The sequence below is a fragment of the Dermacentor variabilis genome, chromosome 9, assembly GCF_050947875.1.
Source record: "Dermacentor variabilis isolate Ectoservices chromosome 9, ASM5094787v1, whole genome shotgun sequence".
Lineage (NCBI taxonomy): Eukaryota > Metazoa > Arthropoda > Arachnida > Ixodida > Ixodidae > Dermacentor > Dermacentor variabilis.
Window position 1 is genome coordinate 146,554,055 of NC_134576.1, and position 25,044 is coordinate 146,579,098.

Sequence of the window (25,044 nt, forward strand, 5' to 3'; positions counted from 1 at the left end):
TGTTAGATATTTTCTTTCCCAAGTATCGCCAAGCTATGCAATGTGACGTATCCCCAGCCACCAATGACAGGTGTGTTTAAATTGCCATTGCCATCGTGGAGCTAGACAAAGCCAGATCAAGTGACCAAGCTGTACCAATATTTTTTTTGTTTTGCTAGTTGGTTCACACCGCAGTCATCATAGCTCCATTTTTGAGCACTAGGCTCTAGAAATTCCTGGCGAAAAGTAAGGGTGTGCCATTTGGCTTTAACATGATGAGTATCTTTTGCTGAAGCCGGGAACTACTAGCTGTCAGGCTATAAGCCGACTGAAATCATTACAATGGGAAACTAAAGTTTGAAAAGCCACTTGAAGAGCTCGAAACGTGAGTTGTACTCAGCAACTCCAAGAAACTTCAGCTAAGATGAATGAGATTTCACTATTTTCCATTGTACGTACACGAATAAAGTTTGTTTCCCCCTCCTTGAAATTGGGCATTTGTCATTGTCATCCTTGATGTCCTGTTATGTACAAACCCTGCTCTGTGAAGCTTTCATTCAGTCAACGTCGCATGGGGGGCTACCAGAGATAAACAATGAAGGAGCTGTCTTCTGGTTACCTACCCTGGGTCATTGACGCTAGCTGTAGCTTTTGCTGCACTGTGTGAAGTCAGTGAAGCAGAGTTTAAAGAATTACGCAGTGGAGAGGAGGGAGCACCCATGGGGAGTGTAGCAAAGCAAGCCAGAAATTGCGGCAGGTGCTATGACACCTGCCGTAATTCATACGACACCTGTAACTCTGTTACAAGACCATCATTTTCAAAAATTCTGGCTGTATGTTCATTGTGGACTGGTACACAACTACCACTATATATCAAATCCTTGAGCTCAGAGAGGTTAGGGGCCCTTTAATTTCCTTTGATCATCATGACGCTTGCCTAGGTGCCCTTCTTTATACTGTGGCTATTAGTACTCGCTGAAGAACTGCAAGCAGAAGAACTTGCTTGGCACACATTGCATGCATAAAGCAGTCCCCACAGTTGTGGCTCTGTGCATGATGCATGCCTCGCATTGGTGGTTGGCATAATCAATGGACAAGTTATTGCCAGATGTATTCATGGGCCAAACTAGCGGGCAGTGAAACATTTGCTGGCTAATGTGATGCGAGCACAGCTGCATGCCAGGCACATTCTCCATGATGAGCACCATATATCTGCGCATACCATGGACCATTTCAGTTTTGATCTACTATGGTAGTGGCCGACTGCCTGCGGCATTGAGCTGCTGACTGCGATGCCATCGGTTCAAGCCGTGGCTCTGGTGATAGCATTTCTATGGCTGCAAAAGTGCTTGTATAAAGTTAATTCTCTCTCTAATGAGATTGCAGTGCACTCCCCACCCTCCCTCCTTGTCTCAAAAATAAAATGTTGGCATGCTTCAGACATCATAATACATGTATGAATATATTGACATTCACCCAATTTATAAAAGAAGGGATACCTCACTGAGAAAAAGGCTTTCCTCCAGCACAATGGGTATTAGCTATAAAGCTAATGACACATGTGATAATGAAAGGAGTGTAAACCACAAAACAAGATGATTTAATCAGGACAAACTGGTGGGCTAGTTGGTTACACATGTCTATTTGATCACAGCACACAATAAACTGACAGGGAATGACAGAGTAAAGACATCACAAAGACAATGAATAAAAATGATTTAGCGCTCACAGCCAGAAAAGAAGTTATAGTGGTTGGCTTCAACAAAGGAAAAAATTTTGCACTGTGGTCTGGACAAGTAGGGCTTGCCTCTAGTCATACAGTTACACCTCGATATATCAAAGTCGGCAAAATTAGCAATTTGCTTCGTTATACTGAAATTTCATTGTATTGAAATTTGACGTTTTATGCAAACAGTATAGTTGCTCTTGCATTCTTCTTACATGGAAGGCATTCCAAGTTTCCCTAATTTTGGGGCAATCAGGAGAAAGGGTTTGAACGGAAAAAGTTAACTTTGTTGAACTTGAGAGTTGGCGAGGAAACATGCACTTTCATGCCGTGTTCACAATATCGTCACAATACAATAGAAGTTTATTTAGACAACGAATACATAGCTGTCAAGGTAATTGACAAAAAGGCAGACTAGTGCCTGACAAAGTGTCAAAGACCCTTCCCACCAGGTGACACACCACTTAGCAGGACAAATAAAAATTAAAGAAGAATGAAACCTTGAGAGATAAAAAACATGAAGCATAAATACCGCTGGTAACCCTTTAAACAAGTGTTACAGTCATGTACTGATGCAAAAGCATATTTTTAAACAAGCACATAAAGCAGGCTATAGAAGCAGTACACGGAAGAAAAAAAAGAAGAACATTGACAGCCCGAAGCGAGGCTAGCCATATTTTCGCGACCACTCTGCTACTGCGGCTGATAGTGCCTCCCGCAGCGAGACGATGCTATCATGAAAAGCGGCCAGCAGTGGGGACCAGAGACTTCCTCTGGCTCTTGCTTCAATGCATCCCTGAAACTATAGATTATGCAACCTACAGTACTAACTGCATGGAAAAACAGGCAACATGATGCCACGCCATCTTGGAATGCCCACCCATGGCATATGCTGCAGATTACCTCTAAAACAAGGTGCACAGGCTGCGTGTGCGCTAGAAAAGGGGGTATGCACCAACCTGCCTTTGACCCGCACACACTTGATCACATTACCACAAGCTTGCTCTGCTCCCCGCCTTTCCTCTTGCTCGCACAGGAAGACTGTGCTAATCACGCCACTATCCTTCTCGGCTCACCGTCGCACGCTTTCACTCGCACCCGCAGCAAGCAGGGCACAATAGGGTGTTATTGCACTTTCACTTTATACGGAACATGATGCTGCTCTGGTCACTCTTAGTCGCATAGCGCAGTCTGAGAGGTGCATCCGCAAGGAGCCACTTCTAATTGAACTATTTGAATATCTGCATTTGCGAATGTTTCCATTTATTGTCTCCGTATTCCGTCACAGTGGCAGTAGAATTTCGTTATATTGAAATTGCTTATAAACACTTCGTTATACTGAAATTCTAAGTACATGGTGTTCCATGGACAATAATAAAAAGTTAAATACTTTGCTATATTGAGATTTTCATTATACTGGAGTTCATTATATTGAGGTGTAACTGTACTAGCATGAACTGACCTGACGTCGTGCAGATGTTATAAACAGTAACAAGCAGAAAGGATCCGGAAGGAGCCTTTCCCACTACGACATACTGCACCAGCATCTGTCCATCCATGCTTTAAAACAAAAACAAAAAAGCAAGTCTTCTATGGCTCACACAAGCACTCATGAGAAACTCCAGAGAGGCTTATCCTGATGTCGCTTTTGTAGAAACGCCTTACCACCTCATGCAAACAGAATGGACATGTGCAATTACCAAGAAGGTCATATCATAAGAAGCCAACAAACGCTGACACCAAGGACAACACAGGGGAAATTAATTGTGCTTAATAAATGAAATAAAGAAATAATAAATTAATGGAAATGAAAGTGGATGAAAAAACAACTTGCCGCAGGTGGGGAACGATCCCACAAGCTTCGCATTTCGCGTGCGATGCTCCACCAATTGAGCTACCGCAGCACTGTTTTCCCATCCACTTTTTAACAGAACCCTGGGAGTGTTAGCCAGCGCCACCGCTCAGAGACCTTGGCTCAGAGACCTCAGAGTCATCCTTTCTGCCGCAGGCGTCACGAGAAAGTTGTGGGATCGTTCCCCACCTGCGGCAAGTTGTTTTTTCATCCACTTTCATTTCCATTAATTTATCATTTCTTTATTTCATTTATTAAGCACAAGTAATTTCCCCTGTGTTGTCCTTGGTGTCAGTGTTTGTTGGCTTCTTATGATATGACTGATAAAAATCGGGCTCCTCGGTTAACCCCTTTCTTCTCGTTTATTAAATAACGAGGGTCTCGAATACGGGAACATTGATGCCTTCAGGTAGCATGTGTGGGTTTATTCACCGGTTGCCTTCACACAAAAAGATCACATTCTCGTGTCCAAGGCACTCACCTCCTACAGGCCCATCTCTCTCACCTCAGCGGCCTGGGAAGTGTTCGAGTCTGTAGCATTAGTGCACCTCGAGTGGATTTCATGAGCTCTCAACTTCTTCCCAACAGCAGACTGGGTTCTGCCATCACCTGTGCACTGCAGACTCAAGTGCAGACATCGCATCATCCCTGGAGGATGCCAGAGCTTCTGCTGAAGTGGCACTCCTTGTGCTTCTTTACGCAGAAAGCACTTCTGATGATGACCATGTTGTTACAGAATGTTTCAGGCATTTTGTCACGGCCTTCCTCACAAGGTGCTGCCTTGTGAGGAAGAGTGGGAAAGGCTATGAGCTCCCCATGGTCACTCTGTTTCGAAGTGCCGCAAGGATCTGTTCTGAGCCCCTTCCTTTTCAACTTAGCGCTGGCGTATCTCCATTTTGCTGTTCCAGCTGACCTCCAGCATCGCATCTACATTTCCATAGGTGCCGATGATGTAGCTCTGCAAACACGGGGTTCCACTAGGAGTCTTCCAGCCCTTCGGTCCTGGTTGCAGCGAGCCCTGCACGAAGTTGTTTCCTACTTTCTGATAGTGGACCTTTCCGTATCACCCCTTCTCGTCCACCCCAGTGTGGCCATATGCCGTCGAGCAGTGCCAACAGTGCTGGATGGCAACTGCGCACCATGGAAGCACCCTGCTGTGCGGAAAAGCTTCGCATCCTTATTTCGAGTGGCTTGAAGCTGTCACTTCAGAGGCAGCGACAGCTCTCCCGTCCGGATCCAGGCCAATGAGGAGGCCGACGCCCTGGTAAAGGCAGCACACCACACCACTGTACCAGTCATCTCTACTGTAACGGCCTTCGACTATGCATGGCAAACGTTGCAGCGGTACCTTACAGCATTCCATCCGGATCGGCGCATTGCCAGTAGCCGAACCCCCGTGCCTCTCTCCTGAACATGGCCTCGCAAGGCAAGCCGTCTCTCCTGCTGCGCCTCCGAATTGGCTGCTCCAAGACGGCATTCTAAAGGTACAGCAAAGGCCTAGCTCCATCCTCGGCCTGCTCAGCAAGCAGCAAGGTAGAAAAAATCAAGCATCTTCCTTTTTTCTGCCCCGCTTTCTGCAAGCAGAGGTCTTCTCTCTATGCGTCATTTTGATGCCTGGGGCTCCCTGCTGTCTCAGCATCGGAACTGCCGTTCACAGGCTGGCACTACAGCTCCGCTTTCAGGCACCTTCTCATATTCCTGGAGGACACGGGGCTGTCACGTAACTTGTGAATCCGCTGCCTTGCTACCGCTAACAGGAAATGGCTCTGCGAATGGCTCACCCTTCTCTTTCTTCTTTCTTTTTTATATCCCCCTCTCCTTTCCCAAGGCACTGAGTCGTGCTCCCTAAATGGTTGTAGATAATAGCACTTCTTCCTCTTTACAATCACTTTCTCTCTCTAAGTTTAAATGTAGGAAAAGGCTGAACCTGGCAGTACTTTGGGACTGTCTTTCTGCACAGGGATTCAAATGCAAGAAAACTTGAAATCTGTGGCTGTTGGCACTGCACTAGAGGCAAGAAATTTTTTTCTGCTCCGTTTGAAACCAGGGAAATGCAGGCAGGGGTTTTAAGCTGACAACCTACCAGCCTAAACCAATCCAGTGTTTCTCTTTCTTTAGTGCTCCTTTAAGAAAAGCTTCCAGTCCCACATCATTGCAAGCTGCCAAACTTACCTGATGCTGAGCAAGATGTATTTGTCCGGCACAAGGCCGTCCTTGCCGTCAAAGTGGCCCCGCCACCAGTCTGCCGATACCTGGCTGTAGAGCATCAACCTGTCACCCCGCCGAAATGACAGCTCTCGCTCTGACCGTGCCACAAAGTCGTACTGTGCTGTTGCTTCCAGAACATCTGACCCTGCATGATACGAAGGACACATGTTCGCTCATAACTGTGGTCAGTCTCCCCAGACCAGAGCAGAGTGTTACTCACTTCCAAACAGGGATATGTCAGGCTCACTCGACAGGGCATCTGAAATGTAGCAAATATCAAGGCATCAAGTTGGTTGCTCCTAACAAGGTTCATAATACATGTATGTGTGTACGCATATGAAGCTCTACTGTGTGGGGACACTAGACTCTCATGTGTCCCCTGATGTTTTCTCCGCATGGCTAAGCGCCGGAGCGAGTGCTGCACTGCTAATGCCACCTAACGGCGGGGTTACTTGAGCGCAAAAGGCAATAGGTCATTCCTCTTTGGCTTGGGGTTGGGGAGCAGCTTGGACATTTCGCATGCTCTCCCGCCGTTCACTGGACAGTCTTGCAAAAGGCTCAGGAGCAGGACACTGGAATGAATAAACACGATAAACACCGTTCGCGTGTACAGCCACGCGAACGGTGTCGCGTTGGTGTACAGCATGGGAGCAAACATATTTGCTCGCTATCTGGTCGCAGGGAGTCAGACTTCCTCGATTTGTTGCGAGCCCATTGGCATGTTCTATGGGTTGTCATACGGCTAGCTGGCATAAGTGTATGAAAGGTGCAGAACATGCCCTTTTCATTGTTTTCACTAATGTGCTGTCGTTCGTTTGTCCCAAGAGCACGTTTGAGACCCAACAACTGACCTGTGCCTCAGAGTACGTGGGAGTCTACTAAACACATGCAATTAAGATTCAGGTTATGAATGGACCTCTGGGTGGCCAAAATTATTCCACAGTCAACCGCTATGGCATCTTTCATAGCCCAGAGCGTAGTTTTGGGATGTGAAATCACATCAAGTCATTTCTGCCTATGTGCCTTATTAGTGCTTAAGTGTGAAGGGCAAGCAAGTGTGGTCTAAGCCATAGTTTCTCAGTTTACTTCAAAGAAAAAAAATTGCACGTACAGGAAGTGAAGCTTCATCTTTCTTGGGAGAGCAAAGTCATCCTGAAGAGACATCTGGCAACCAGTACTAGTGCACCTATCATACTGTATTACAAAGGTTTAGTCTATGTTATCATACGGGGCATTTCAGAAAATGTCACTGGATCTCCTTTAAAATAGGGAACATGTAATAATTTATTTCCTCGGGATTGCTTTTACCAGAAAGGCGTATATTTTATTGTGACTTGAAGCAACAAATAGATGAGTAACTATAAAAGTTAGACTAGTTGAGTGTCTTACCAAGAGTGGGACAAATGGCCCTAATGCAAGTCTGTCATCCGAGGAGTTCAAAATTAGTTCCAGACATACAGAAAAGCTGACACTGATAATTTCTGCAATGTGATGAAAGCGGGCCAATTTTATCCAAAACACAAAAACTGAACTGCCGAGAAGCACAACTATCATGCCCTTATCAGATTCCCAGAAGTGATTTGACTATTCACACCTCACTGTTGGCTGAGCATGAACAGAGCGAGATAGATCATGGCTTCATAAGGACACTCGATGGATTTCAAGTCTTGCATTAGAATAAACTGTCTGATGATTTCAGTAAAAAATGAATTAGTCCAGTTTTCTTAATTGTCTAATTACTATGTCATCATATTAAAAATTCAAATGTATGTCATTGTGGTAAATGTAGTCTTGAGTAAAGCATCTAATAATCAATTTTTTTTCCATTCTTCAGTATATGCGCTTGAAATTTCCTAAACACCCTGTGTAAGAATTAGTTATTAAAACATAGCTCTCCATGCTACAGTGTGCCAGTGAATAAAGTCGGTTGTCAATGTGTTCTGGTTTCAACAAAAGTGCAAGCTGGGGGAAACCCAACCTGTGGAGTAACCAAAGCTGCGCCAGCCACTTTTTGTCACTTGCTGCACTGTGCACTCTCCTGTTGTCTCCATCCAGCACTTGGCTGGCATGGAACCTTCTCCTTTAACCTTTGTCTTGAGTGTCAGAATGAAGCTGCACTTTGTGGAGAGCAGTGGCACATTTTTTGCTCAACAGAGTCTACTAGGTGCCCTTGTGCAGGCACTGCTTGGGACAAGCAAGAGTGTGCGTACAGTCGCCGTCTATTTTCTGGACATTGCAGGCACCGAAATATAGTCCGAAGAATCGAACAGCCCGAAAAAATATATATATGTTAGGCTGATAGCGGCGTTAAAAAATCTCTAATAATGCCCTGCCTCACTACGCTTGGAGGCAATCAGATTTGCTTGGATTTTCGCAAGAGTGACGTCTCCGTGTACAGTCTGACAAGAGCATCACTGCATTGGCGATTTGCAATCTCCATTGCCGGAGATCACTATGGAGATCGAAGAAAGGAGCCACGTTTCTTCACAACACTTGGCTTTCGTGAAAGCACACGAGGTGGTGCCGATCACACAAATGTGAAGGTTCACAAATACACACAAAGATGCAACGTCATGTCTGAGACACTTGCTCTGTGAGAAATAGCAACCACGGGAAAATAGCAACCGAAACTTTAAAATAAATAAATGAATAAAAATTGATCCCACATTAAATGATTAGGACAATAGTGCTGACTGAAAAAAGCAATAAACAAGAAAAAGTGCTGTCCCCTAGAGTTCTTTCAGCAAAGTAAGAGTAGGCATGGCCTCCGAGACCCTAGAAAATGTCGCGTGCGCATCCCCATCTTGTAGGCTATAGAGCAGGTCACTGGCCAAGCCAGCGGAAAGTCCAACATGGTGGCCCCCAAGATGGGGCGATCAAGTTCGGAAAATAGAACTCTGAAGCCTAAATTCATCCAAAATGTTGGTCGCACAAATGCATTAGCTCTATGGGAACCCTGAGGGTGCACTTATAAAGTCCAGAATATCCATCAAGTCCGAATTTCTGGAGTTCGAAAAATCCATCAGCGACTGAATTCTCTTCAACGTGTCACATGCGCCTGGTTGATTGTAGCATATTCACGACCACAGTTGCCTAGGTCCACTTGCAGAGTTTTCACATGTACAGAGGCTGTCCTCGTCCAATTATTCTGTTTTGAGTTATAATGAAAAAAGTTTTGTTTGTGCACCCACGACAGTGAATTAGGCCGAGCCATGATGTACACAAGCCAGCCTAACCATATCCCAGCATTCCTATTCAAGTCACAGCTCATGTTAAGAAATTTACACGGACAATGGTACCATACTTCCCTCTAGGCCGCTCTGCAGAAGCTCTGCAGTCCTCCCTGTTTGGCAGGCTGATATGGTGCAGCCAGGTGCCAGCATGCCAGTGCATGCAGGAACAGTAGAGGTGGCCACTTACCTTCATCAGAGCTCTGGGAGGCTCCTGCAGGCTCAGCCACTGGTTCCACAGGCAGATCATCCCTGCAGCGAACTTCCACTCAAGCCAAGCTAAACCAAAGTGCAACACTGTCTCACATGCACTTCTGAAGGCAAAATAAAAAATGAAAGTTTCAGGTTACCACATTCACTCAAATGCAGTCCTCTTCCATTAGTTTCCGTGACTGTCACACTGTCATTAAATTGAACCATGGTTGAAATTATCGAAAGGTGGCTCCCATGAGTTAAAAACTTTTGTTCAATTCAGACTTGGATGACCCTAGGACGCACAGTTGTCTTTTCAGGTAGGCAAACAGCTGTCTTTGCTGAATTCGGTGCCTATCTCGTCTGCTTTCTGTTTATGCCTCAAAGCCTCCTAACTAACCTAACACTCCTAACCTTCTGCTTGCAGTAAATGCTGGGTACAGGTGCGCCTCCAGCATCGGTCAGCCAGCAGCTAACACCCTAACTGCTGGTCAGTGTTGTTTAACACAAAATCTGTGCAACCGAACTAGGAAAATTCTGCTTCTGCATCTGGAGCTTGCACATTTTATGGTTTGTCTCAGTTTTCTGGATATCATACACCGAGTATAACTTCTTGCTCTGGTACTGCATGCAGCCATGCTGGTTACAACCTATCAGCCCCTGGTAAACCCCGACTTTACTATAATAAACGCTACTGGTGCTTGAGCTCAAAAAAAATCAAACCACAACATGACATAAAAGAAACAAAAATATGACAATGTTTCATGAAAACAAAGTTTTGCAGATGGAAGATAGAGTATCAACTGTATGATACATTAGAATTTCTGTCTTCGCACAACAAACACCTTTTGTAATTTTTTCTTTTGAAAACTTTCTTTAAAAAGTATTTTCTGAGAAGATAACAGAAAATGCATACAGGGAAAGCTAACACAGCAAGTTAAGGTGTACTGACCAGTCATTAGAATGCACCATGATGTGCGCCAAAGCAACACCCATTAACAGGGCAGTGAAGGGACCAAAGTACCATGCAACTCACGTGTCTTCCGGGGCCTCAGCACTGATGTATTTTTCGTAGATGAGCCCTCCATCATTGGGAAAGATTTGCTCTTGGTGCACGATGAGGCCCTTGACAAGCTCGTTGACCAGGTTCTGGTACTGGACTTGGTCCTTGTCCTCAGGGATGGGTATCAGCGTTGGGCCAAAGCAGATAGCCAGGTTGTAGGGGTCCATCATGTTCTCATCACTGAACTCGGACAAACTGCACAAAACAGAAGGCATTCACACACGGCCATGGATTCCACAAGGTTTAATTAAAAGAGCAAGCAATTCTATGAAACAATTATCCTGTACTGTGAATGGTTTCTGAATAACAACACTAGCTGCACAGACACCAGAGCTTTTTATTTTTTGGACAAGCTTGCTTAGACACACAACTCTGATGGACATCATTGGCTGCCCATTTCATGATCTGCTTGAGTAAGAAAATGAAGGCTTTATGTAGCTCGTATAGATGGTATTTTATCTACAGCAGTAGCATAGAGGACACACTTGCCTTGCTAGCCTACTAGGACCAATAAGTATGCTTGCCCACAAAAGTTCATGGAGTAAATTAATAGCAAAGACACTTTTCAGCCTAGACATCTGATCCACAGCAAAGAGGCGCAACACTGTAGGTGTCAGTCAAGCATCAACCTGCCCCTGTATTGCAACTTACTGGTTAAGGAAGGCGAAGAGGTATCGAAGCACCACAAATACAGGTCTTGGGAAGCTCTGGACAACATCTCGTACTTTGGCTACAAACTCCTCCTTGGATTCGAGCTCTGTGCAAAGCAACAAGTACAAACTCTAAATGATTGAACAAAGAGAATCGCATTACTCAAGAGGAAGCTTTGTATCAGGGCCAACTGTGATTCCTGAATTCAAATTATAAGGTATAAGCTCGTTCATATGTTTCAGAAAAAAAGACATGAGAAAATATGAACTAACTAGGAAACATGATCCAAAGTCACTAAAAGATTCGGCAGATGCCGCTGTCGCTCAGCAAGAGTCGCTGCAGCAAGAAAAGTCGATGCACATCAATCTTGTAGGGCCTGAGCAGCCAGATACGCACTGTGTAGTTTTCTCATTGGGTAGTGTTTTACCGGGAAACTATTGGTCAGTATTTGTTTATGGGAAACCGAAACAAAATCAATCTGGCAGGCGACACTGGAATAAGATTACACCAGAGCGAAACATGATGCTCACATTGCAAGCCTTTAGCAGGGACCAGTCGCACATTTGGGTTTTTTTATATTAAAAGCATGCAGTGCGCTTCGAATGGCAGTATACCACATGCACTGTGAAACAGATAGGTGAAGATGCTTATAGCAGTAGTCTTGGCAGCGATAGTAGATTTGCTGGTACCAGAAGAGTAAACTGAATGAATGCTGGCATTTTCATGGGACACAGGTGGGCGAGTACTGCAGGAAAGCTGCCGTGGCGAACGCCTACTTCTCTTGATTGCACGTGCCTCGCGCCTTTTCTTATTCACATAGAATCAAGCTGCTGGAAAACGTATCACACGATGGTAGTTCGGTGATGTACTTGGTGCCAAAACATTGTGTTTCAGAGAACATGTTAACTGTTAAAAAAGAAGCTTAACTGTATTGGGTTCTCTTTTGTGTCCTCGATCGCAAACATTGGCACCGCAAAATTGTAAGAAACAGCATCGTATTAACAAGGTTCTACTGTACTACATGTGAAATGCATAAAAGTAGGGGTGTATGAATATCAAAACTTTCGAACATCGCATAATGGAAGGCACATGCAATTATAATAAAGTTTGGTTATTTTAACATGTTGAAACATCGCAATTACATTGTCAAAGGTAGAAAATTAGACTAGTAAGACGTTATAACAATTGTTAAACCTCGATATAATGAAGTAGGTAAAACTGGCAATTTGCTTCATCATATCGAATTTAGGCTGTATTTAAATCTGACCTTTTGTGCAAATAAGTACAGTCGCCTACCGATTTTTCTTACACTGAAAGGGGCTGCAGAATTTTTTTATTTATCAGGCAGTCAAAAAAAGCACATATGAATGAGACAACAATTCATTTTGATGAATTTGGGGGTTGGCGACGATGATACGGTTTCATGCCTCGTCGATGATAGTATCGGTGGCGGTACGAATCACGACTAGCCAGCCACACTTTCGCATGCACTCCCCTCACGCAGCTGATAGCGTCGACGACGCTATCATGAAAAGCGCCAGCAGAAGGGAGCGAATGCTTTGTCTGCCTCTCCCTCCAATGGGTCACCGAAACTCAAAATTAGGCAACCTCCTATACGCACGGTAAGACAGTTTACATGATGCCACGCCATCTCGGCACACCCACTATTTGTGCAAAAGGCAGATTACCTCTAAAGCAGGGTGGGCGGATGTGAATGCACTCAGCCGCGCTTACAGCCCTGTGCAGCCACAGCCGAGGCGTGCGCCAGCTTAGCCCCCTTTCCCCCACCCTTCGTGCATGCTTGGTCGCATTACTGCAAGCTCGACCCATCTCTTTCCCTTTGCTTGCGTGGGAAAGCGGCCCTCGAGAAGCCACCATCTTTCTTGTCTCACACAAGTACACTTTCACTTGTCTCTAAAGCGGTAAGTACGCGGGGCGCGATAGGATCTTATCGCACTTGGACTTTATACAGAACATGATGCGGCTCCACTTCGGCAGTCGCTTTTGTCCTACAGCACGCGATTGGAGAGGTCCATTTACAAGCAGCCGCTTGTAATTCCACCATTTGACCATCTGCGTCCACGGAAGTTTCCATTTACTGCCTCGGCATTCCCTTGCAGCAGAGCCAAAATTTAGTTATAGTGAAATCACATACAAACACACTTTGTTAAATTGAGGTCCTAAATACATGGTGTTCTATGGAAAAGAGGTTATGAAAAGTTAAATACTTCGTTATATTGAAGTTCGTTATATCGAGGTGTAACTGTATTTGGATGATTTTAACTTGGAAATTTTTTTTATTCCCATTAGTAGTCTGTTCTTGCCAAGTTGTGCCTCATGAAACATCAAATGCCTATAAACTCAAAGACATTTTACCCTGTATGAGCCATTACCCATCGCATTTGCTGTCAAGCAATAAGCGGCTCAGGATTGGGCGTGGTGCTGCATAAGTAACAAATGAGGAAGGCAAAAACTATGCTCATACCCAACCAAAACAAGGTGAGGCTGTACTGTTTGGGTGACCGTTGCTTAAAAAAGAACTTTATGAACATTGTCTTTTCTATTTCCTATGTTTCGCTCCACCTGCAAGGAGGATTTCTGCAGCACAGCTTGTGCAACAAGCCCTTTCTGCTGTTTTCCTTCAGTGTGAGACATCGGATTGACTGACTGTTGTTTAGGTACTGCATTCGCAAGAATATAGTGCAACCACCGATATAATGCGATATACTATCTAAACTACACTACAGGAAGAAGGGAGAGGGCAACTTGACTACATGAAAAAAAAATGTTTGATTATAAACAGAAGTAAAAATGTGTAATGCATCCACACTCATTTAGAATGACGCCTTTTAGGAGACCGCGATCATCATCACAACGCCCTTTGTGGAACACCTACCGCCTGCAAGATCTGTACTGCAAGTCCCAGGTTTCGCTCGGGCGCATTTTGCGGTAGTAGATCGGCCATCACTCTATGCTAAAATGTTATAAGAGGCATGCGTGTGGCGTGTGAAATGCATGTGAATGTTGTGTGTCTCAGTATCGCTTCTCTTTCCAGTAAGCAATGCTAACGACTCATGAAAAAAAGAACATTTCTAATAATTTACAACATTTGTTAGGGATGGAAACATCGTCACTTGCATGCAAAGGTCATAAATATATACAGTGTCCGAATGAACTATCACATACCAAAATGAAAAAAAAAAAAAGCAATGTATTACATGAAGAAAACCTAGTGCACATTGTTTACAGTGCAGTGGAGTAGCTGCCAGTAATTTCTTCGTTACTGATATTTAATTAGGTATTTATAATTAATTATCTAACTCGAGATGTACTATCCTGGTTATCAAAGCGTCAATGAGGCATTTGAAGGCAAAGCTAAGGGACATCTAACTGCGGTATTTTCAGATAGGTACTAATTGCTAATTTTTTCCCAATTGATAAATAAACCCCGCGAAATATGGAGAATACAACGTGACTACACTCCCACCTGGATCATAAAGCAGCGCCCTCGAACAAGCTTCCTCTGAGTCATCTAGAAGGAAATTAAGGAAATAAAGAAAAACATATCGTGATCGAGCTAGTGCCTTATCTGCCGCGCCCCGGCCGATGTAACACGTTGCGTTTGGTGTTAGTGGAAACAAGCTGTGATAGCTGTTGTCTTAGTGCGTGAATAAAATGCATGGATGATTTTTTTTTTTTTGCCAAGAAAGTTATCACCACAAAAACCAATTGATCACGTAAATGCAAAGGTTTAAAGGTGCGTTTTTTTTTTTTTTGTCCTAGTCGCCATGTCTTTCTCTAATGAGCAGAAGGTAAACATGATCCTTGCCTTGGGATCTGCAAATGGCAACAAGAGGAAGGCCGTAAATATATGTATCAGTCATGGAAGCGCGGCGGTAGACCAAACGCATCAACTATCATCAGAAATTATGAGAACCTGAGACAAACTGGCAGCTTGAAGAAACAGCGGCAGAGGACTCAATCTTTTGAGTCCTAGTCTACGCACGAATATTCTAGCATTTATGGCTTCAAACCCTCACACTAGCGTGCGGGGACGTGGCCGCCCAAGTACCAATTTCCAAGTCAACAGTTTGAAGGATTCTAAGCAAAGGCCTTTCACCCATACCACCTTAACCAGCGCCAATGCTTGGAAGATAGGGAGCTGCAGAATCGTCTAACTTTCTCGAATTGGGTCTTTAGAAAAGCCGATGAGTCAACGGAGTTTCTGAGCAGCATCATGTGCACAGATGAAGCCAATTTTTGCAGAAACGGCCAGGTAAATTGACATAATGCACACTATTAGAGTGACTCCAATCCACGCTGGGTAAAATGCAATCGGCACCAGTACCAGTGGTCATTCAATGTGTGGTGCGGAAATTACGCCAGTGCTATAATCGGTCCCATCTTGTTCGACCACACACTGACTGGATAGGGTTACGTGGATGAAATACTTGAAGGAGTGGTGGATGACTTTCACAGTGAAGTACTGCTCTCACATCTTCCACTTCTGTGGTATCAGCAAGATGGGGTGCCAGCACACAGCAGCAGCCGAGCACGACACTAGCTGAATGCGACTTTTCATGTGCAATAGATTGGAAGGCACGGGCCTGAAAATTGGCCAGCTAGGTCACCTGACCTCTCTCTACTCGATTTCTTTCTTTTGGGTTATGTGAAAGATTGTGCATACAGGATCGAGATGGACGGCAAATTAGTTCAAAGCAAGGATAACGTATGTCTGCCATAGAATTCCGGTGTCGGTCATCAAGAAAGACACTGTAGATGTGATAAAGCGGACTCAGTACTACGTATCTGCAAAAGGAGACCTATTAGAACATGCCCTCTAGGCAGCAGCTGGTGTTCAACGGAGCTTACAAATTCATAGATAATAAGGGCACATTGAAATCTTATGTTTTCTTTTTTTTCTTTTTCTTTTGCAGACATCCTGATTGCCAATTCGGCTCATCTAGAAGTGGCATATTTACTTTCTTGAACGCGCTGTTTTTGCCTTTTCCTTACACGTTGGTCGCTTCATGGTCTGTTTATTTCGCTTTTATTTTTTTACACGAATCTGTTTTTGCAGCACATATACACTTTCATGAAAAATAAGACGGTCATTTTCATTTGGCTTTGGTCCGAAAAAAGTTTCTGGCGCAAAATATAGGTTCATGCGCACTCTTTCGATGCAGTGCGAGCAAAGCCAGGATTCTAAAACATTCTATGCCTATTACATAGCTTTTAGCATTTCGTGCGTGGTCAGAGCGGCACTTTGGTCATGTTATCAAGAAGCTTTTGTTGTCAATGTGATCAGTCGGACTTGAGAGCCGGGTGACAGGTGCGACTTAGAAATGAGTGGAAAGAATAGCTGCGAAACCTGCTCTTGATGGTCTCTTCGGGCTTGCGACAGGCAATCCAGTTGCTTTCAATCAGCTTATGTAGGGTGCTGCTTTATGATGCAGTTGGGAGCGCACTAACGTGGTATCAGGGTGTCTACCAAGTTGATATTTCTAAATTCCCTGAGTTTTCCAGGTTTTCCCTGAGTGCCTTTGCAAAATTCCCTGAGTGACGCAGAACTACGCTTTATGTCAAGATGAGCTGAAACCACGTCGCCCAATGTTGTCATTCTCTAGTAAGCATATGAAACAACTAAAAAAAAAACGACTTAATCCAGCTTGAATACTAAGGAGTAGTCTTTAAGTTATTCAAATAGAGAATAGGAAGGAGGAGTTAGTAATATGCACAGCAAATAAAGTGTCTTCAAAAAAATTGCAAATTGAGTCTGACATTCTCAAATACGAATAAAAATGAGATGCATACAGAAGCAAATATTTTCTCATATGAGCTATTTCTATTGTGGGGATGCGCGACTCTCGCGCGTCCCCTGATATGTTTTTCCCGCATGGCGCGTCTCCTGTAATCCGGCTTTGCTGCGTGGCCTGCGTGATGCCCACGGCGGTCGATGTGGTTGGGGCGCAGTGCGAGAGATGGCGCGAGTGTTGCGTTGCTAACGCCGCCTGACGGCAGGGTTACTTGGGGTTCGAGACAGCAAGCAGCACGGACGTGCCGTGCCGCGTGTGGAGCGACGCTCTTCCCCGGCGGGTCGGCGCGCGGCGTGGACATTCCGCGCGCGCGGCGACCGATGCTTCTGCGAGACCGCCTCGCGTGGCCGCCTTCGAACGCGCCACGATTCGCGTGACCATATACGCGAAGGACCAGGCGTTGGGATCCAGAATGGGGCGAACATATTCGCTCGCTTCCGGTCGCGGTGAGTCAGACTTCTAGATTTGTCGCGCGCCCATCGGCATGTTTTGTGGGTAGCAACTCGGCTAGCAGGCACTGATCTATGAAAGGTGCAATAAATGCCCTTGTGATTGTTTGCACTACTGTGTTGTCGTTCCTTTGTCCCAAGAGTAAGGGGTGTGAGAGACGCCACACTATCGACTGATAGCAAGCTCAGTGGTATGAGGCCTGAACTTTGTCACAATTGAGATTCTCTCTCAAGAGCTCGTAAGTCAACCTCAGCTGCCCTGGCATACTTTCAGCCCGCGCACGACGCCTCAGTGTTGTGTTTCACTGCTTTAAAGAGTTTATTTTGGTTTGGATAATGGACATCTGCATCCTGGCATCAGCCAACACTTTTTTTTTTAGCTCAAGCTCCTTCAAAATGGCGGCAGCATGCTTCCTCTCCCGTTCATTCCTCAATGCGTAGGTTCTTTCTATTCTTGTCCTCCTTCCACCACTCGTTCGCCCCATGAACCATTTGAAGCACCTTCTTGGTCAGTTGCACAGTCCACGTCCGATTTTTCGTACTGCCTAGGGGCCGTGAAAACATACGAAAAATCGGCCAGTTTGAAAAAATAAATGCATGTCATTTACTGCCCTTAAGGGCTGAAACAGCCACAGGCACATTCGAAAACGCTCTGAAGGCCTGTCAGTACACACATTAGGCATATCGGTGCTCGTACTGTAACAGGAGATCCCGGATGCACGCGTGCATAATTAAGGAATAGATATTGTGACCCACGACAATACCCCTTCCAACGCTTGTAATGCTTTACCGCAATAATTTTGCGTATGGTTCACCACGTAACATTCCTGTACTGAAGCGAAGCTAACTATCAGAAACCGGCATTATCTAACGCATCGTGCTTTCCGAGCTTCGAAGCCAATTACGAGGACCACAAAGGCGCAGTCTGTGCCATTGCTGACAGCAGCGAATTCTTGCAGTGAAAAGGGCAGAACACGCTCTTCACATGGGCCACGCCGACTATCGACGTTTTAGCCGAAAAACTCGTCAGCTGCACCAACCTCGACTATCCGATCGGGTTCCACTCGACAAACGCTCCGTCTCAAGACCAAGTTCAAGTCCGTGAGTGAATTTTTTGTCATCCCACGCGATTTTGAAAATTCGAAGCGGCGGAAGCCCCGTTAGGCCTGATAGGCTTAGCGCGTGAGCAACCGCCTCACCACTTAATAACCGGATCGCTTCTGCCGAGCGTAGGAGATGGCTACATCAGAAGACATGGACCTCTAAATAACCCCCCCGCATCCGGTTAACAACGCGGATGAAAGCGGGGACACAAGAATAATTTCCGAAGCGGGGACTAGCACAAGCGAAGAGATTGCCACCCACAACCAGGCGACGGACGGCTGGCAGTTAGTTTTATCGCGACGACAGCGAGAGGCTGTCAAGCACAACGACAGGGAAAAGGCTTCCAGCAACAAGAATAACATAAACGGACAGCCATCAGCAGGCGGCGCGAAAGGAGACGGGCAAATCGGTCGTCGCAACATGCGCCCGAGGAAGGCGAAGCCTCTGCCTCCATTACCGAGGAATGACATCAAGATAATACTGAAGCCCCACAAGGGACTAATGCTCAAGGAATATCCGAGAACAGAAATACCACAAGCGATTATTCGGGCTACCGGGACAATAATCACAGGAAACGGACCGAACCAGCAAAAAATCACCGGAGAGGATTTCATACTGCGAATCCGAGAGGGAACGAATATCATCATCGTCTCCTCACCTTCACTGGAAGTGGCGGACGTCATTCGTCGAATCATGTGCATGGAGCTGCGAGGCAAGTGACACCCCTTTAACGTGTACGTAGCGGATCCAGATGATAGCTACAAAGGGGTGGTGCACGGATTCCCAGCACACACGGAATCAGCAGATCTCCAGCAAGACCTGCGAGTCAGGACCCAAGAAGTCACCTTCGAAAGGACCCGAATGCTAGGAAGCTCAAATACCACTCTCCTCACCTTCTCGGGAGGCACGCACCCTAAATGCGTGTACTACATGGGAGTAGTGATGCAGTGTACGGAGTACAGGCCAACAATTAAATGTGCCTGGACTGCATGCAAGAAGGACACCACTCGGACGTTTGTCCGAACCCCAAGAACATGTGCCGTGACTGCGGACTCGAAAATCCACCCCCACAAGGACACGAATGTGAAGTGAAGTGCGCCGCGTGCAAGGCGGTGGGGCACGAGACGCGTCGGTGCCCGAATAAACTGATTGCCGCCAAGCGCGTGAAGACGACTCGCCAGTCTCGTTCGCGGGAGCGGTCGGGACAGTACACCAAAAAGGCGCCGGGGCGCTGGTTCGAGTCGACGGAGGAGGACTTCTACCGGCACCGATCGAGATCCAGATCTCCACACGGAAGCAGAACGAAGAGCAATACCCCCTCGAGGGACCCCTCCAGCTCCAGGGCTTCGCAGCGGTCGAATTCGCCACTGCCTAAAAAACAGCAGGTGAGCTGGGTGAGGGTTGTTTCTCCCACTGCTCCAAAACAGAATAATGATGAAAATGATAAACGTATTCAGAAATTGCAAAAGGAAAATGCGTGACTAAGAGAACAGCTCTCAGGAGAAGAACACAAATGATAATCACTTGAGAAACAAATGTCAGAGTTAGAGGTGCACTTCAATAGCACAATACAACAGCTGGAAACGCAGCGTCAGTCTGAAGAAATAGCCAAAACGAAAGCGGCAGCAGATATAAACTCCGCCTCGGCGCAGTCTCTGACAACCCAAACTTCAAATAACGCGCAGATAACGGCAGCGCAGATACAGACAATGATCGCGGAAAACGTGAAAATATTTATGCATGAAATGATGATGTTAGTTACCCAAAGGTTAACGGAATTTCAAAAACTATGCACGAACGACTTCGAGAGACACAAGGTATTCGTGGCGGAACAGCTTAAGGCAGTCTCGAAGGCTGTTCCCACCAAAAAAGGCGCAATTGCGATAGCAGCGGGTTCAGCAAAAACTAAAATAATCCACTGCGTAACAGAATCCGACGGCTCGGACACGGAAACGTCACGGGCTTAAAATAAGAGTGGGCAACATGGCTAATCACGCTAAGAAATCACAACGAATACAAGATTCAGAACAATTAGAGATATGGCAACAGAACTGCCGCTCCTTCTCCAGCAAAGCGGCAGTGTTCCACCAGTTTATCAAAAACTCCGGAATCGCTGCGGACGTGATATGTCTGCAGGAGGTCGGGGCCAAGCCGGCCAAACTGCAGGGATATTACACTCTGAGCGATCCTCAAAATTCGAAGGTCGCCACGCTGGTGAGCAAGTCGATAAACGCTCAATTATTAACACTTCCGCAAACTGAGGGAGAGACTAATTCCATAGCTATCAGTGTGATGCCAAAGAAACGAAGTAAGGCACACACAATAATCACAAATCTGTAAAGTCCTCGCAAAAGCAAAGGGGACGACCTACCCCCCATTCCCTCAGCAACAAAAGAGTTAGCGGGCACCAGGTATAAGGCGGTGATAATGGGCGGCTTTAATGCACCACACATACTATGGGGATACCCGAAAACGTCGCCCAAAGGGTTCTTACTCGAGCGCACCGCAACGGCCTTGGGCTTACGGGCAATCAATCAGATGGGCAAACAGACGCGCACGGGTAACAGCGTCAGTAGAGACACCGCGCCCGACCGTGCCTTTACAATTAACATCAAGAGACGCACAATGGGTTTACTTTCACGAAAACCTGGGAAGCGATCACGACATAATCCGAGTAGCGCTCTCCATGCTGAACATATGGAGAACAATAGGAATGACTAAATTAACTGACTGGCCTCGTTATAGAGAACTCCAGAGAGCGCTGGAGGAGTCGGATACAGCCCCGACCAACATGCGAGGATGGACTGAATTTCTTCGGCTAGCACACGGGGATACCACTAAAGCTATTGAGCGTACAGCGGAGGTGCCGGTGATAGTTAAAAAATTATGGGGTTTTACGTGCCAAAACCACTTTCTGATTATGAGGCACGCCGTAGTGGGGGACTCCGGAAATTTCGACCACCTGGGGTTCTTTAACGTGCACCTAAATCTAAGTACACGGGTGCTTTCGCATTTCGCCCCCATCGAAATGCGGCCGCCGTGGCCGGCATTTGATCCCGCGACCTCGTGTGCAGCAGCCCAACACCATAGCCACTGAGCAACCACGGCGGGTAACCGGTGATAGTCTCTCACCTGGTCAGCTTATGGGAAGAGAGGCAGAAACTGGCCAAGAGGTGGAAAAGACAACGGTTAAACAAACATCTGAGACAACGCATCGCTCTCTTGGCAGAGCAAGCCCAAGGCCACGCCAACGAGCTCGCTAAAAACGAGCGGGCGACGTTCTGTGGTACCCTATCAGGAACTGTGGAAACGACCAATACGTGGCGAATACTACGAAGCATGCTAGACCCGATGAGCGCGCGTACTGCGAATGACAAGAAGCTCCAAATTATAGCAGACAACTTCGAGGGTACAGACCAAGATCTAGTCCATGCTCTTCAGAAAAAGTACATAGGACCCTCACCTGCCACAGGATCATTGTACGCGAAGAGACAATACGCGGGGGAGGCGAACCCTAAATTAGACGAAGAAATAACGTATGCGGAAGTGTATGAGGCGGCACAATCCGCAGTTAAAAACTCGGCACCGGGCCCAGACTCCATCACAAATGCAATGATTCGAAACATGGCTTCAGTAGCCCTAGCGAAAATAAAGATTTTCAATAGCGAGTGCTGGGCCAAGGGAGACTTGCCCCAAGAGTAGAAATTGGCTAAAATAATCATGATCCCCAAGCCAAAAAAGAATCCCTCGATTGATACACTACGGCCGGTGTCGCTCACGTCCTGCCTGGATAAGCTCTATGAAAGGGTTATCCATAGCAGATTGCAGCGATACCTGGAAGAGCGGAGGTGGTTCCCGGACTCCATGATTGGATTTCGCACAAGTTTATCTTGCCAGGACGCGTTCCTCCTACTTAGAGAGGAAATTCTAACTACTATACCGTACGGCGACGAGAGACTAGTCCTAGCACTAGACCTCAAAGGAGCCTTCGACAACGTCTCTCACGCTGCAATATTAGAGGAACTCGAACTCGCGGGTTGTGGTGAGCGCACATACAATTACTTAAGAGCGTTTCTTTCCAACCGCGAGGCGAGCATCAGTATTGGCCAAATCACTTCGGATTTATTGAAAATGCCTGAGAAAGGGACACCTCAAGGAGCTATATTATCTCTTCTCTTCAACATGGCGATGTGTCGCCTCGCGCGCGATCTGGATCGGATACCTGACCTAGGTTACACGCTCTACGCGGACGACATCACGCTGTGTACGAGCAGAGGTTCACTAGAGGATAAGGAATATATGCTCCAAAGCGCAGTATTAGCGGTGGAGAAATTTTCTACATGGAGTGGCCTGAAGTGCGCACCCGAAAAATCTGAGGTCATCCGGATACACGCGAAAGGCTACAAATCCAGAGGATCGATTAACATCGTGATTGAGGGCCAATCAGTCCGAGAGGTACCCACGATGCGAGTCCTGGGTTTGTGGCTTCAGTGCGACGGGAGAGCACTACAGACACTCAAGACCCTCAAATCCACAGCCCACAACATAGCCCAAATGATATGTCGCGTGACATATCGAAAAGTGGGAATGCGAGAAGACAATACCCTAAGGCTCGTACAGGCCTTAGTGGTTAGTCGAATCACGTATGGCTTACCGTACCAAATCCTGAACAGGGAGGAGGAAAAGCAGGCTAACACAATAATCCGAACCACTTTCAAAGCTGCTCTGGGCCTGCCTAAGTGTACTTCAACGGAGCGCATGTTAGCTTTGGGAGTGCACAATACTTTCGACGAACTGAGGCAGGCCACCCTGAGGCGACAGAGGGAGCGTCTCAGCTTCACAAAAATTGGTAGGGCAATATTGGCTAGACTCAATATCCCAGCATACCCCATTTATCTCACAGAGCAGGCCGTACCTCTCCATCCTTCGATGAGATCCAAAATTACAGTAGCCCCAATTCCAAAAAATATGCATCCCGAGCACAACAAAGAAAGATGCAAAGCACGCACAGAACACATTCAATCAGCGTACTCTAATAACCATAGGTACAACACATACTACACGGACGCAGCTGTGTATGCAGAAGCGACCGGGCCGCGCTACCAAAGGAGGTACGCCCTGGCAGTCGTGAACGCGATCAGCCAACAGCAAGTTACCGCGTTGGCCACGGCGGGATCCCCCCCCTCGGCTGAAACATTAGCAGTGGCGATCGCACTCGCTCACGCGGAACGTTCGCAAAGGTACTCGGTCGTGGTCACGGACTCCCAGGAGACATGTCGCATGTTTCTCAAGGGGCACGTGACTGCGGCTAGCCTCGCGATAATCCCCAAATCCTTCAACCACCATCATCGCCTACTCTGGTGCCCGGGCCACGCGGGGTACAGGGGAATGAAAAGGCTAACGCGTTAGCTCGAGGGTTCACTAACCGAGCGACGGTGTCCTCTTCTAACCCCAACAACCCGAACTATCCCTCACAAATTTCCACAAATTTAAATGCCAAAGACATCCTTGCTCATCAGCGCGGAGCCCGCAGAAAATACCCGCCACCTCACCCACAACTTAGCGGGGAAGAGGCCGCCGATTGGCGTAAAATACAGACCGGGGTATTCCCCCATTTAAGATTGCTAAACGCCATGTATCCCACTCGTTATAGGGCCAACTGTCCTTGGTGGGGTGGCATACCTACCTTAATGCACATAACATGGGAGTGCACTAGGCACCCTCACAGGCCAAATACCAGTAGGACAATGGAGCAGTGGGAGGCACAGCTCGCCCGCTCCGACCTGGCAGGACAAAAGTAATTAATTAGCCAGGTCAGGCAGGCGACAGAGGCCAGTGGGGCCCTGGACTGAGAGGCTCCGACCACCCCTCCTTCAAATATTTTTCATTGCAACAAAGTTTCTATTTCAATGAAAAACACGGCACCCAACTGCAAGAAGCTTAATAGCTAACGTCGAAGCAACTAGGCCTAGCGCTGCCACAGTGCTGGCTACGGCTGTTAGCGGAACTGCGTGCGAGAGCGCCGGTTAGAGGTGGCGAGGTAATCAGTACAGCAGCGGTGTTGGCTTTGATTAATGCTGTTTCGGACCTGCGGTCACAGCAAAAAGTCCGGAAAATCGGACAGCGAAAGGTTCTTGCGTCCGAAATTTCAGACGTTTCGATACATTGACTATATGGGGTACGTGGTGGTGCCGCGAAGCCGTCCAAATTATCGGGCATCCGGAAAGTCGGTCGTTAACTGTACACTGGGAACTCCTCCAGCCGACGACAGGGCGTCAAAGACGATTTATTACGATTCCTATCTATTACTCGAAGTGCCAGCATTACCGCGACTTTCGACCCTTTGAACAAAATTACCGCTAATTTTCCCTGATAGAGGCACAAATTCCCTGAGTTTTCCCTGAGTTTTCCCAGACTACTCAAAATCCCTGAGAATTCCCGGTTTTCCCGGTTGGTAGACACCCTGGGTATTTTTCATACTTCGTGATATTTGTTTGCCATTCTGAAAAAATTGCATGCAATTAGTACATTGCTGAAAACACTGCAGTAGATTTAGTCATTTTCATGGATGTCAACTACAGTTGAGTGTCACATATTTTAGTCACTTTGGATGTTATGTTTTTCCAGTTAGGAAGTGTTTTCTCACGTTTTATTCCACAAGGTATGAATGAGCTTCTACTGTACTCCCCCCCCCCCCATAACAAGCCGAATATTCGAAAATTTTCAAGTGCCTAGATTAAGAATCAAATACCAATGTTAAAAATACAGTCGAAC

The 25,044-nt window shown here is 46.4% G+C and overlaps 1 protein-coding gene across 7 annotated transcripts in view; it reads right to left on the reverse strand.

Moving 5' to 3' along the window:
- LOC142557772 (SLIT-ROBO Rho GTPase-activating protein 1-like) overlaps positions 1-25,044 on the reverse strand; it is a 158,747-nt gene that overhangs the window by 81,045 nt on the left and 52,658 nt on the right. For all 7 annotated transcript variants that reach the window (XR_012822839.1, XR_012822840.1, XM_075669881.1 and 4 more), the window contains 5 exons: positions 10,902-11,007; positions 10,224-10,445; positions 9,186-9,247; positions 5,986-6,024; positions 5,730-5,910 (listed from right to left, as the gene is read on the reverse strand). Coding sequence is in view for 5 of the 7 variants with exons in the window: in XM_075669881.1 (XP_075525996.1) it covers positions 5,730-5,910; positions 5,986-6,024; positions 9,186-9,247; positions 10,224-10,445; positions 10,902-11,007 (610 nt within the window). In the remaining 2 variants the exon portion in view is untranslated. The remainder of the gene's footprint in view (positions 1-5,729; positions 5,911-5,985; positions 6,025-9,185; positions 9,248-10,223; positions 10,446-10,901; positions 11,008-25,044) is intronic.